Raw genomic sequence first — 11,943 nt, 5'->3', positions numbered from 1 at the left:
TCCATCCTGACAGGGCACGGCGAGAGCACGGAGCCCCCGCGGGCTGCCAGGGTGCCACACACTGGCACCGTGCTGCTGGCAGGGCACGGGGTCACTGCCGGAGCCAGAGCTCAGCAATGTCTGCCTCCAGAGGGCTTTGGGCACGGAGAGACGCAGATTCGGGGGAAAGCAGATGAAAGGCCACTGATTGCCACCCGCTAGAACCGCGGTGTCCCCGCCCGGCTCCTCTGCGGTGCCCTCTTGGCAGGGCGCGGTGCGGGGATGCCGGTGCGGAGGCGGGGGATCCCACGGGATCCGCTCCTGCTTTGCAGGAGATCCACGCACGCACAGCAGGCTCTATTTTTATCCTGCTCCTGCCTGACTGAGCAGCTCTCTGCGCGGTGACATCTAATTTAGCAGCTTCCCCGCACCCCGCTGGCTCCGCACGTGAGGGGGAAGCACAATGCAGCAGCTATTTTTAAACGCCCATAAATATTCATCTCTCTCCGTGATGCAGCAGCCGCCGCTGCCGGTGGAGCGCGGGGGGGACCCGACCCCGCTCCTCGGGCTCCCCACACCGCGTTCACCCGCCCAGGGAACACCGGCACCGGGGGCGGGGAGTTCCCTGGGGGGGTCCGGCCCCATCCGCTCACCGGCAGCTGCAGCCGCGTTCCCCCCGTGCTCAGAGGCTGTTCCCGTGTGGATTCCTAGGCCTCGCTCGCTCCCAGCCCTGCCGGTGCCGGGCCGTGCTCAGCTCCCGCTCTGCCGCTGCCGGTCCCGCTGCCCGGTCGATGCCGGTTATATTTAGCTCCGTAGTGCCGCCTATTTTTAGCCATCCTGCGGTGGGAAGGGTCCGCGTGGGTCGTGCTGCACTGCAGGTTTTGTGCTGTGGGTGCCCCGTGGGACCCCCGTGGGGTGCAGCCCTGGGGCTGCTCCCGCTGCCGGGATCACCCACGGCCTCTCCGGTCCCAGCTCGGTCCCCCCACGCACTTGCGTGTCACCCTGGCCCCGTCCCGCGGCGTGGGGCTGTGTCACCCGAGCCGCCACATCCCAGCACGCCCATCCCTGCTCCCGGCAGCGCTGGGAACGGGGATGGGCAGCGCGGGGCTGCTCCGCTCCCCGGGCGAACCGGGAGATGCCAGAGAAGCGCTCAAGAGCACCGAGTGTGGCTGCCCGCTGTCCCGGGACAGCCCTGCCCGGTGAGCCCGACATCGGGCTTGGCTACGGGCAAGGAAACATCAAAAAGACCTCTAAAATCATCGACTCCAACCAACAGCCAAGCACTGTCACCTTCATCACTAAACCATGTCCCCAAATACACATCCACGGGTTTTTTTGAACGCTTCCAGACCCAGCAGCGGCCTGGCCCCGGGGAGCGCGGGGGTCTCTGGGGAGGATCTGCCCGCGGCCGGCTCTGGCTGCCGTCAGGTTCCCTTTTCCTAATTGAAGCGAGATCCAGGCCAGGCGCCTCCTAAACCTTTTATCCCCACACGGCAGCGGGAGAACGTCAGTGCCCGAGGCCGGGCTCTCCCGCCGCGGAGATCTGGGACCGGGGCAGCGGGAGCCGCGTCTCTCCCGGGGCCCGGTAACGGCGGCCGCTCTCCATGGTCCTGAGCCAGACTGGCCGGTGCCCCGGGGCGGCGGGACCCCGAGCCGCAGCCCTGCCCGGGGGCCCCCGGCCAGGAAAGCCGGGGCTGGACTGGGGACCCACTCCGGTTCCCCCGGATCCCGCCCCGCCCGGTGCCACCGCCGCGGGTCGGGTTTCCCCGAGTAAGCGATGCCGGTGCGCGACGGGGGGGGGGCCCGTGACCCCCTCGGAGTGGGAGTAGGGGGGTCCTGCTCCCCACGAAGACCTGGGGAGGGGATGAGGGGATTCCTGGGGGGTTGCGGGGGCAGCACCGGGGGGCACCGAGGGCCCGGGGGCCGGAGTTCGGCGGGGGCCCGGGGGGGCGGCGGTCATGGAGTGTCCCGGGACGCCCCGGCCCCAGCTGCCCCCGGCTCGGGGGTCTCGGCAGCTCCTCACTGGGTGTCTCCGGTGTCTTCCCGCGCTTCCCGGTGTGAGGACCCGGGGCAGCGCTTCTCCGGTGGGGCTCGGAGCTGGGAAGGCTTCTGGCCGAGGGTGCTCGGCGCTGCACGGCCCCCCCGGCGGGGCGGGTCGGGGGCGGGGAGCCCCGGGGAGGCCCGGGCGGAGGATCCCGCCCACCGGCCCCGCCGCCGCCGCCGGCTCCGGGGCCGCCGCGCTGCGCGGGGCGCGGCCGCTCCGGCCCGGGGCGCGGGGCCGCTCCGCCGCCGGGGGCTGCACAGGCAGGTGAGTCCGCAACGGGACCTCCGGTGGGGCGGGAGGCGGGGAGGGGAGGGCCGGCAGCGCCGCGCAGAGCGGAGCTTCCCCCGGGGAAGCACCGGGGCTTCCCTCGCCTGCGACGCCCCCGCTGCCAAGCGGGGCCGGGGGGATTCCCGGGCATCCCCGGGCTCACGGAGAATCCTGGCGTCCGCATTGCCCCCGGCTCCTCAACAGCATCTCCTGGCGCCGCTTCGGGCTGGGGATCCCTCGCCCTGTTGCGGGCTGGGAAACCCGCGCTGGGGCAAGGGCTGGCTCGTTGTCGTCGCTGCCGTTTCTGGTCCGCGTCCCACCCGCAGGGGTGTCCCGTGGATGAAGCAGCCCCCTCCCGTGACACCGGGTCCCGGCTCATGCCGGTGGTTTCCCGGGCAGCGGGTACCCCGGGGCTGTGTCTGTCCCAGGTTACCTCTGTCAGACCCGGTGGGCTGGTGCAGTGTGGGCTCCCGGGTCCCGGTGCCCTTGGTGTGCCCTGAGCTCTGGTTCCCCCTCAGGACCCTCCTGGATCGCGGGGCTCCGCCAGCGCAGGCTGAGCTCGGCACAGGTGTGACCTTGGGGTGTGTCGGCGTGGCAGGGCTGTGTGACAGTGCCCAGCACCCGGGTGCTCTCCTCCCGTGCTTGGGGACCACCCTGTGGTGGCCGCCTCTGCAGCACACCGAGGAGCCCCGCTCAGCGCCCCGGGGCGGGTTTGCCGGTGTTGGGGTGCTCCGGGGAGCAGAGGGAGCAGAGGCAGCTTTGCTGGTGGAATAGCTCGGGGCTCCCGCAGCTGCACTGAGCTCTGCCCGGCCGGCTGACACAGGTAGGTGCCTGTTGGCGCCAGTGGCTTCTATTTCGGGATGCTGAGAGAGCACGTGGATCCTGCCCCCAGGGCTGCTCTGCCACGGCCGGCACAGGGACGGGCTGGGACCCCTGGACGTGCTGGGAGCCAGGGCTGGGAGAGCCGGGCAGCGCTCTGAGCGCTCAGACACGGCCCTTATCTGCTGCCACCACCCTGGGAACTCGTTGCACGCTCAGCTCCAGTGAATTTCCTTTTTCTGTTTTTGTTTCTTTCCTGCTGACGCTTTTCCCCTCCGGAATCAAGGGCTGGATGGGGCCCATGGTTACGGGGTGGTGTGAGCAGCCCTACCCCACGGTGGGTGGCAGCGGGCAGAGCACAGCAGCACCCACCTGTGCCGGTGCCCTCGGAAGGAGAAAACCCGCCGAGTGTGCCCCGGGCACTCCCGGAGAGTGGAGCCGGGAGCAGGAACCTGCTGAGCCGCTGCCTGCTCATGTTTTCCGTGGCATTCCCCGGGGGCCGCCTGCAGCGGCCGCTCGCCCGGAGCCGGGGCTCGCTCTGGTGCGTCCTCCGGCCGCCGCAGGATGCATCGGCCTCCTGCGAGCAGCGATCGCGGCGCCGTGACCTTGGCAGGGCGGGAGCTCACCCCGCCTCTGGCTCAGCCCGAGCGCCTCCGGTTGTTAGAGCCCAGCTGCCGGCGCAGGAGACGTGCCCAGCCCCTGGGGCCTGATCCTGCCACGCAGGAGCCCAGAGCGAGGTGATGGCCGGGCATGGGGGAAAGTGTGAGCCATGACAGCTGTCCTGGTCCCCATCCTTGTCCCTCCTTCATGGCCAGGGTCAGATGTGGCACTCACAGCCAGCTCAGTGACAGTTCTGCCCCTGTCTCAGCCTGACACTGTCCCCTTGTTGTCCCTGTCTCAGATGTGCCAGGTCCAGCTGAAGCACTGTGGGTGTGAGGAAGGCAGTGCAGCACCATGACTGCAGCACAGGGGGTTCTCCTCCGCCCCATCACCATGGGACTGCTCCTGCAGAGCCTCTTCCTCCTCCTCCTCCTCCTGGGCTCCTGCCTGCACCCAGCCGCTGCCTTCCCCAAGGGCTGTTACCCCTCAGAAGAGGAGGGGTTGAAGACCTTTCGCTGCAGCAACGCTCAGCTGACCGAGGTCCCCAGGGACATCCCCAACGACACCAACAAACTCTACCTGGACTTCAACCAAATCCCCTTCCTGCCTCGCGATGCCTTCCGGGACCTGCCGCTCCTGCTGGAGCTGGATCTGTCCCACAATGCCATCGCCAGGATTGAAACTGGGGCTTTCCAGGGCCTGGCAGAGCACCTGCACTCCTTGGACTTGTCTTCCAACAGGCTGGTGTCGGTCAGCAAAGACGCCTTTAGCAACCTGAAAGCCAAGGTGAACCTGTCCAACAACCCCTGGCTGTGTGACTGCCGGCTGCAGGAGCTGATCCGTGCCGTGGAACTGGCGGCTGAATCCTCGGGGGGCATCGTGTGCGACTCCTCCACGCAGGAGGAGCACGTGGGCAAAGCTTTCCTGCAGGTCATTGCTGACACAGATCTCTGCAACGTGTACAAGAAGACCACGGACATCGCCATGCTGGTCACCATGTTCGGCTGGTTCGCCATGGTGATTTCCTACCTGGTTTATTATGTCAGGCAGAACCAGGAGGACGCCCGGCGACACTTGGAGTATCTCAAGTCACTGCCCAGCAAACAGCGGCGGTCAGAGGAGTCATCCACCATCAGCACTGTGGTGTGAGCACAGCATCCTGCAGGACATGGGGACGTGTGGAGCTGGGCACCGGCCACTGGCATCGCACAGAGATACTCCTGGGTTTGTTCTGTTCTCCTCCTGGAAGCAGCAGCCACAGCTGATGGGTCCCTGGCTCGGTGGCTCAGGTCAGGGATGGGTATCAGACATGAGCATGGAGGATCTGCAGCATCTTCCCAAGTTATGGAGGACTGGAGCAACCCAGAGCATCCCCCTGGCATGTGGCCATTGCTCTGACTGACTTGGACATTTGGACTTCATCTCAAACTTTTTATATTTCCTTTGCAGAGATCCCTTGGGGCATTACGGAATCGGTGTTTTCATCTCTCCCCGGCTCCCCCTTGGCTGCCCAGGGGATGGTACGGCAGCCCAGGGCAGCCTGGGCCTGGATCCCTGCTGGGAGGGCACTGGGGAGGAGCAGTACGGCTGCAAGGCCAGTGTCCTGCCAGGTCACTGGCCCTGGAGGGTCAGCGGGACCAAGAGGTGGGGCAGGGGGTGGGGACACACCGGTTGGTGCCGCCCCATCTTCCGTTTCATCTCCCTGCCCCTTTCCCGGCGCTCAGGCCAGGTGGGGCAAGGGGCATGGGTGTCACCACTCGGACATGGGCAAACCCAGGACCTTTCTTGGAGTGTGGGGAATGAGAACCAAATGGGGAATGAGCTCCTTTGGGGCTGCCAGGGATGTGGGTGCTGATGGAGGGGCACCTGGGGGTCCTGGCAGTGCCTTCAGCCCTGCCGGGACATTTGGGGAGTGGGGGTCCCCTGGGTGCTCTTGGGGGCCATGAGGGAGGGTGCTGGCAGCACCCTTGGCCATCTGCTGGTGTCCCTGCCGGAGGGGAGCTCCCACCTCACAAGCTGCTGACCGGTCACTGTGATGGGAAGCAGGATGGAGGGAGCTGCCACAGCTCTTCCGTCCTCTCCCCACCCCTGCACTGCTGTCAGGAGCCTGAATCTCCCCTAAAATATTCCAAAGTCTCTTCTTGACATTTCCAGTGTTGGGCTGCGGGTTCCTGGTGGCAGTGGTGGAGGCGATGTTGAGCACAGGGCTGGCACAGGCAGGGGTCAGTGCCCACTTTGGGCATGCAGGGCCCAAGTGGCCGCTCAGAGCAAAACCAGAGCAGCCCCAGACTTTTACACCTGCCTGTCTGGCCTCTGGGACATCTGGTTTTGCTGGTTTTGGCCTTTTTTTAAACCAACCAATGCTAAATTGCCTTAACTCACCAAGAGCACCGACCAAAGCTGCTGGAAGCTTCTCTGTAGCGGGCCAGAGCTGCCTTGTGGGCAGGCCCAGCCTCAGCCCCTGCTGTGGGCAGCTCCAGCCCTGCCTGTGCCACCCTCGTGCCCCGGTGCTGGTGGGAGCAGGAGCAGGGCCCGCCCTTCCACAAGTGCCTGATTCCAACACAGAGCAGGAGCTCTGCAACGCACAAACACCTCAGCCCCAGCTCCCATCCGGGCGTCCCCGCAGCCCCACGGCAGCTCCTCCCCTCTCTGCAACCGGCTGAGGAGAAAAGGGGCTGGGGAGGACCCGACTGAACCTCCCAGGCTGCTCCCCCCAGGCCACCGCTTGTGCCGGGACCACCCGACCCATCTGTGTTTGGGTTAAGGGACATTTTAGTTCTTTATACGGCAATAAAGTTGGCTTTTACTTTGGAGCCGGTGGCCGGCGTGTGCTGCTGTGTGTGTCTGTGGGTCACCGGGCCCTGGTGACGTTGTGGCAGCAAAGGAAGGACGGAGGTGCCCGCGACAGGCGGTGGCAGAAACAGGACACCCGTCCCTCCGGTAACCCTGCCCCAGCCTTCAATAATGAACAGCCGGGCTCGGCTCAGGTCGCTGGCACGGTGCCGGTCCCCGCGGCACCCAGGACACCGTGGGGCGCTTTCCCAGGGCTCTGCTCCGCTGCCTGCCCTGCCGTGCCCATCGCGAGGCAGGGAGGGACAAGCCCTTCCAACCCCACGGTCCCCACAAGAGGCCTCTCCGGTCACAGCCCCGTCCCCGTTTGCCGGCGTCTCTCCCCGCGCGATCCGTGCTGGAGTCTTGTGCCATGGAAGGTGAAAGCCGGGCCCTAACGCAGAGTGACAGCTCCCGCTCGTGGGACATTAACCTTGTTTGTCACTCGGCTGTCTCCAGACGCAGACCCCGGGCTCTGGAGCAGATGGCTGCTGTCCCCGCTCCGGTCACTCCCTGGGGATGCTCCTCCCGCGGCTCCCGGAGCAGCTGGGAGGGCTGGGGGACACGCAGGACACGTGCCCGCAGCTGCCACCCTGCCCGTGGCTCCCTGGAGTCCTGCAGGTGTCCCCTCTCACGGGGCTGGATGATGCCGAGTCCCCCGGGGTCAGCTCTGCTCTGGATCCTGTCTCTGGGATTGCTTGGATGGAAACCATCAGGCTCATTCCAGCCCACACTGATGAGCACGGGGGAAAGGAAGTGGATTCCAGGGGTTTGTCTGGCTGTGGAACAGCCTGTGTGGGTGTACAGGGGGATAAAACACACAAGGAGTCTAACAAAAATCCGCAGTGAGATTTGGGAAGGTAACTTGGTGTGGGATGGAATCGTGCTGGATTTAGGCTGTCGGTACTGTCAGATATTTAATCACATGTGACTGGGAATGGGGAGGAACAGAAAAATGACTTTATGGGGATATTTCCTGGGGGTGCTGTGCCCAACCTGGGCTCTCAGGAGCAGAGGACACAGCCTGCCAGATGCCTTCAGTCTCAAGGAGGGATTTTTCTCATCCCACTCTTTCCAGTTGTGAGGTGCTGTGGGGCCAGACCCTGCTGAGAGTGGGAGCTGGCACTCGGCACGGTGGGCACGAGGGGCTCAGCATTAAAGGCAGCACTTCTCCTTCAGAAAATAATTAGAATCATCCCTTTTAATACCCCTCTCTGGATAATTCATTTCCTGATGTAGATTTATCCACAGGGATCAGCAGCAGGAGAATTTAACAGCGTGACCTCCTTCTGTGCGTTCCAGCACGTCGGTAAATCTCTGTTATTGACTTCCAAGGAGCTCTGCCTGCCCAGCCTGCTCTCCTCTCCTCTCCAGGATGGAGGAAAACGTGTCACTGGGGCAGGATCTGTGACCTGAATCCTCTTGGCAGGGTTGACTCTTTCCCTGGAATCCCCTGGGATCACAGGGATGAGGAGTGTTCCTAGGAAACCCCCAGGATGTGCCAGGTGGCAAGGGGGGGCTTTGGGAGAAAGTTTTGGGAGGAAGTTTTGGGAGAAATCTTGTTTTCCCTTGCCTACAAGTGGAGCGTGTTCCCAGACTGCATCCTGGACTTTGAACTGATTCGATTTCCAAGAGGGAAGGAAGGATGTCTAATTGTTTAATTTCCACAATTAGAAAAATATTTATCGATAATTAGGAGTGATGGCAGCAATTATACTGGGATTAAAGCCAGGCTACACTTCATCACCCGCCTTTCACTCAGGGACCTTATTTATTTCTTTCACCCCCCAAAAAAATCCATATACAGCTGCATTGCTGCCAATAATGAATCATCCTTGTTCACTGCCTGCACAGGACTCATTAATCCAATGATGCCAGTGGTTCTAGGGAAGCTGCTGGGCACATCGTGTGGTCACTGGGCATGGGCAGGAGAAAATTTAATTTCAGTGGGTAGGAAAATGAAGCAGAGCTAAAAATCACAATAGCACTTCCTGTGCCTGTGGTTGAGAGCTCAGCGGTTCAGCCAGCCACACGCTCCCCTCCAGACTCCCTGGTGATTTTCCCTCTCATCACTCGTCCAAGGCAGGCATGGCTGAGTCCAGGGAGCATTTTCCAACAGCTGTTCTTTTAGGATAAAGTTGTACCAATTAATAAAATTGTGTGGCCCTCAAAGTTTTCACTCTCAGAAGAAAATGTTGCATTTCCAGGTATTTTTCCTGTCTTAGAAGACCCAGGACCATCAGCATCCATGGTCTGGGGCTCAGTTTCATCCTCCTGTGGAAGCATCAGGGATCTGTGTCTGTGGCACTTCCAGTGTCACCTGGGCACTCTTGGAACATCCTTGACTGTCGGATGTCAGGATCTCAGTCCTGAGGTGCCGAGCCACCGAGAGCACCCTTGGGGGGCTTGAGAGTCCTGGAATGTTGCCAGAAGTGTCTGGTGGCTGGACTTTGACCCTACACGGGAGACAACAAGGATGAGGGCTTCACCGAGGTGAATGGCGAAAAGATTAGTTAATTAGAGGGTGAGACACAGGGTTTAGGATTTCTGTACAGGAGGATTTAGAGAAGTAAGATGGAGGAATTGGGGCGTGTCCTGTCCTTCTTCTTCTTCTTCTTCTCCTCCATCTTCTTTGGTGATGGTGGCACTTTCGGATTGGTTATTACTGAAAGTGAACCGAGTAATAAGAATAAATGGTATTGGGGAAAAATGATAAATATTGTACACGTAACAATGGGTATAAAGATAGGTGCCTTTACGGAGAGCGGCACAGTGTGCTCATGGCTGACTGCTGAGCAGATCTCTGTCGGGCTGAAAGAACATATTTTAGTTAAACAATTAATAAACATAAAAACCGAAAGAAGAACTGAAGCCTCTTCTCATCCTTCGATACGCGGGCTGTCCCAAGGCCACTCCGGGCCTTTCCAGGCCCTTCAAACAGCTGAAAACCCGACACTTGACAAGCTTTGTTTTCAAGCATCTTTCCACCAAAATGGCTCCTGGTTGTGTCCTTGGAGGAATTCCTGGGGGATGGAATAGCCAGGGCTGCACCACAGCCATGCCAGATGTGAGGAGCACCTGGGATGTGCCAATCCCACCTGCTCTGCCTGCTTCCCACAGCTCCTCTCCTTATCTGTGAGCAGAGGCCATGAGTTGTGTCCTGGGCAACTCTGTGGCACCTTCAACTCCTCTTGGCTTAAATTTAGAGTAATTTGTGGGTTAATGAAGCTGCTGCAGGGAGTTACAAGAGAACTTTCCCACTGGAGCCAAAGTGTCACTGTCACCGATGGATGAGTCCCATCAGTGCCTGCAGCTCTGCAGTGAATGTTTGAACACGTGTTCCTTAAGTGTTTCTCAAGTGGGTTGTTCCAGGCAGCTCTGATGGGAAAACAATGGGCTGCAGCTTCCAGCTGGCAGATTATTCCTGTTATTTTTGCCATTTGTGGATGTTTCAAAGCTCTCGTGTGCTGTCAGTACGTGCTGAGATCCAGGAGGTCTGTGTGGAGAAGAGGACAGGAAGTTTGAAGTTCTAAATTTATTTTTTGGTGAGGATTCCTCAGTGTTCTCAAGGTGTTGTGATGGTCCTTGGCACAGAGTGAGGTTGGAGCTGTGGGACCAGGGCAGGTTTAAGTGGGGTTCAAAGGGCTGAGCCTCACAGGGGTGATGGAGCTGCCCCACCTCACCAACAGCACCAGGCACAGCCCAGCTTTCCATGATTCCTCCTTCAAACCCAGAACCAAGCAGAAAAAGAGGATTTGAGGAGGGTTTAAAGCAGTGAGGAAAGGTCTTGCAGAGCTGTTGCAGCTGTGGGAGGTAGAGAGGGATGGGTACAGTTGAGGTGAGAGCTGCTCACAGGGATTTGTACATCCCAAGGTGTGAGAGGTGTGAGGGATGCTGTCAGCCATGAAAAGCTCAGCTCCAGCTGGATGCAGAGGACTTTCACACAGGAAAGGTCAGAGAGAAGCCACTTCCTGACAGGTTTTTATGAGTCTCCACAGAATTGCTGACATAAACTGCTTTGCAATGTGATACTTAAATATTTGAGCTATTTTTGCTGCTTTTAGAATCATAGAATTCCATGATAGTTTGGGTTGGAAGGGGTATTAAAACTCATCAGCTGGACCCCCTGTCGGGGCAGGGACACCTTCCACCATCCCAGGCTGCTCCAAGCTCTCCCCAGCCTGGCCTTGGACACTTCCAGGGATGCAGGAGCAGGGAAGGACTTCCTCTGTGTAAAATTTTCCCAATCAGTTTGAGCTCCCCTGAAGAAGTGAAGGTGCTGTAAGAGCTTTCAGGAGGGAGTACAGTTCATTTGTGACTCTCCATGGCACTTAGGAGGTACTTACAGCTTTTTTTTCCCCTCATAATTGATGCATGTGGCATTTCCTCCTGCTTGAAATAGGCCAAGAGAAGCAGGCAGCACCGCTGAGCCCGGCTGCTTCATCTGTCTCAGCCTGAGCTGTGCACAGTGTCCAGTTGGCAGGCAGGATAATCAGCCCAAGGGCAGTGGAAATGCTCATTACAGCACACTTTATTCCTTAGTATTTAATAAGTAATGACTCTGAAAAGCTCGGAGCGGGGTCTGTGCCCGTGCTGTCTCCTGCTGTGTTCCTGTCACTATGGATAAGTTAAACTGGGTTGAATCTGGTCGATTTTTGGATGAATACTCACCAAGGAATTTCAAAATGTTGGAAGAAGTTAGGGTGGTTGAGTGGGAGATGCTTCTTTTGCTTGAGTTAGTTTTGCTTTGTGAAAAAAGGAGGGAAGCTGGGCACTGCTTTCAAGAAATTGAGTTCTCTGATGTCCCTCAATAAAGTGAGTCTGGAAGGGAGGAACTCCCACAGGGAGCAGCTTAGAAAGCAGCTCTGAAAGCCAATGTTCCAGGAGCTGAGGCTCAGCTGGGGCTGGGGAACAGTTGGAGTTCCTCATGAAGTTCTTGATAGCCCTCAAATAATCTTTACTCACTCTGGGAGCAGGGTGATGGATCACTGCAGATCCAGCAGCTAACCTTCCAAAGCAGCTTGGGCTGAGGTTTCTCTGGGAAGAAAACGTTCCCATTAGCTCAGAGCTTTGGCAATTTGTATCATCCGGTGAACTGGTCAGGAATTCACAGCTGGTGTAAGAGAATCTGCTGTTCCTGCAGCACCTGGGGCCAGCCGGGCCCTGCACGAGGCTTTGGTGCAGCAGCAGGAGGAGGAAGAGGCTCTGCAGATTCTCTGCTTCCCTCTGGAATATTCCATCTTTATTCTGGGGACAAGGAGAGAGCCATAACCTGGGTTCTTAATCCTCCTGAATGCTGGGCTGTGTAATCTGTTACTCACCCTCTCTTTTGTCTTAGAGATCTGATTTTCCTTTCTGCTCATGTTTGGGCTGGAACATTTCAGAAACAGTGAAAGAAATGTGGG

General features: G+C 59.7%; 1 protein-coding gene across 1 annotated transcript; it reads left to right on the top strand.

Annotated features, from left to right (window-relative positions):
* Window positions 1–2,129: 2,129 nt before the first annotated feature.
* On the top strand, window positions 2,130–6,522 carry LRRC3C (leucine rich repeat containing 3C). Its single transcript, XM_074557531.1, has 2 exons — window positions 2,130–2,287; window positions 4,011–6,522. Exon 2 carries the CDS (start codon window positions 4,064–4,066, stop codon window positions 4,856–4,858), a length of 795 nt encoding a protein of 264 aa, XP_074413632.1. The 5' UTR covers window positions 2,130–2,287; window positions 4,011–4,063; the 3' UTR covers window positions 4,859–6,522.
* Window positions 6,523–11,943: the final 5,421 nt, after the last annotated feature.

This window comes from Zonotrichia albicollis, chromosome 23 (assembly GCF_047830755.1).
Source record: "Zonotrichia albicollis isolate bZonAlb1 chromosome 23, bZonAlb1.hap1, whole genome shotgun sequence".
NCBI classification, from domain to species: Eukaryota; Metazoa; Chordata; class Aves; order Passeriformes; family Passerellidae; genus Zonotrichia; species Zonotrichia albicollis.
Note: the sequence above shows the minus strand (reverse complement) of the source record. Positions and strands in the feature narration are given on the sequence as shown.

Excerpts from the sequence above, each read along its gene's own strand:
- LRRC3C (XM_074557531.1), top strand. The coding sequence starts at position 4,064 with ATGACTGCAGCACAGGGGGTTCTCCTCCGCCCCATCACCATGGGACTG.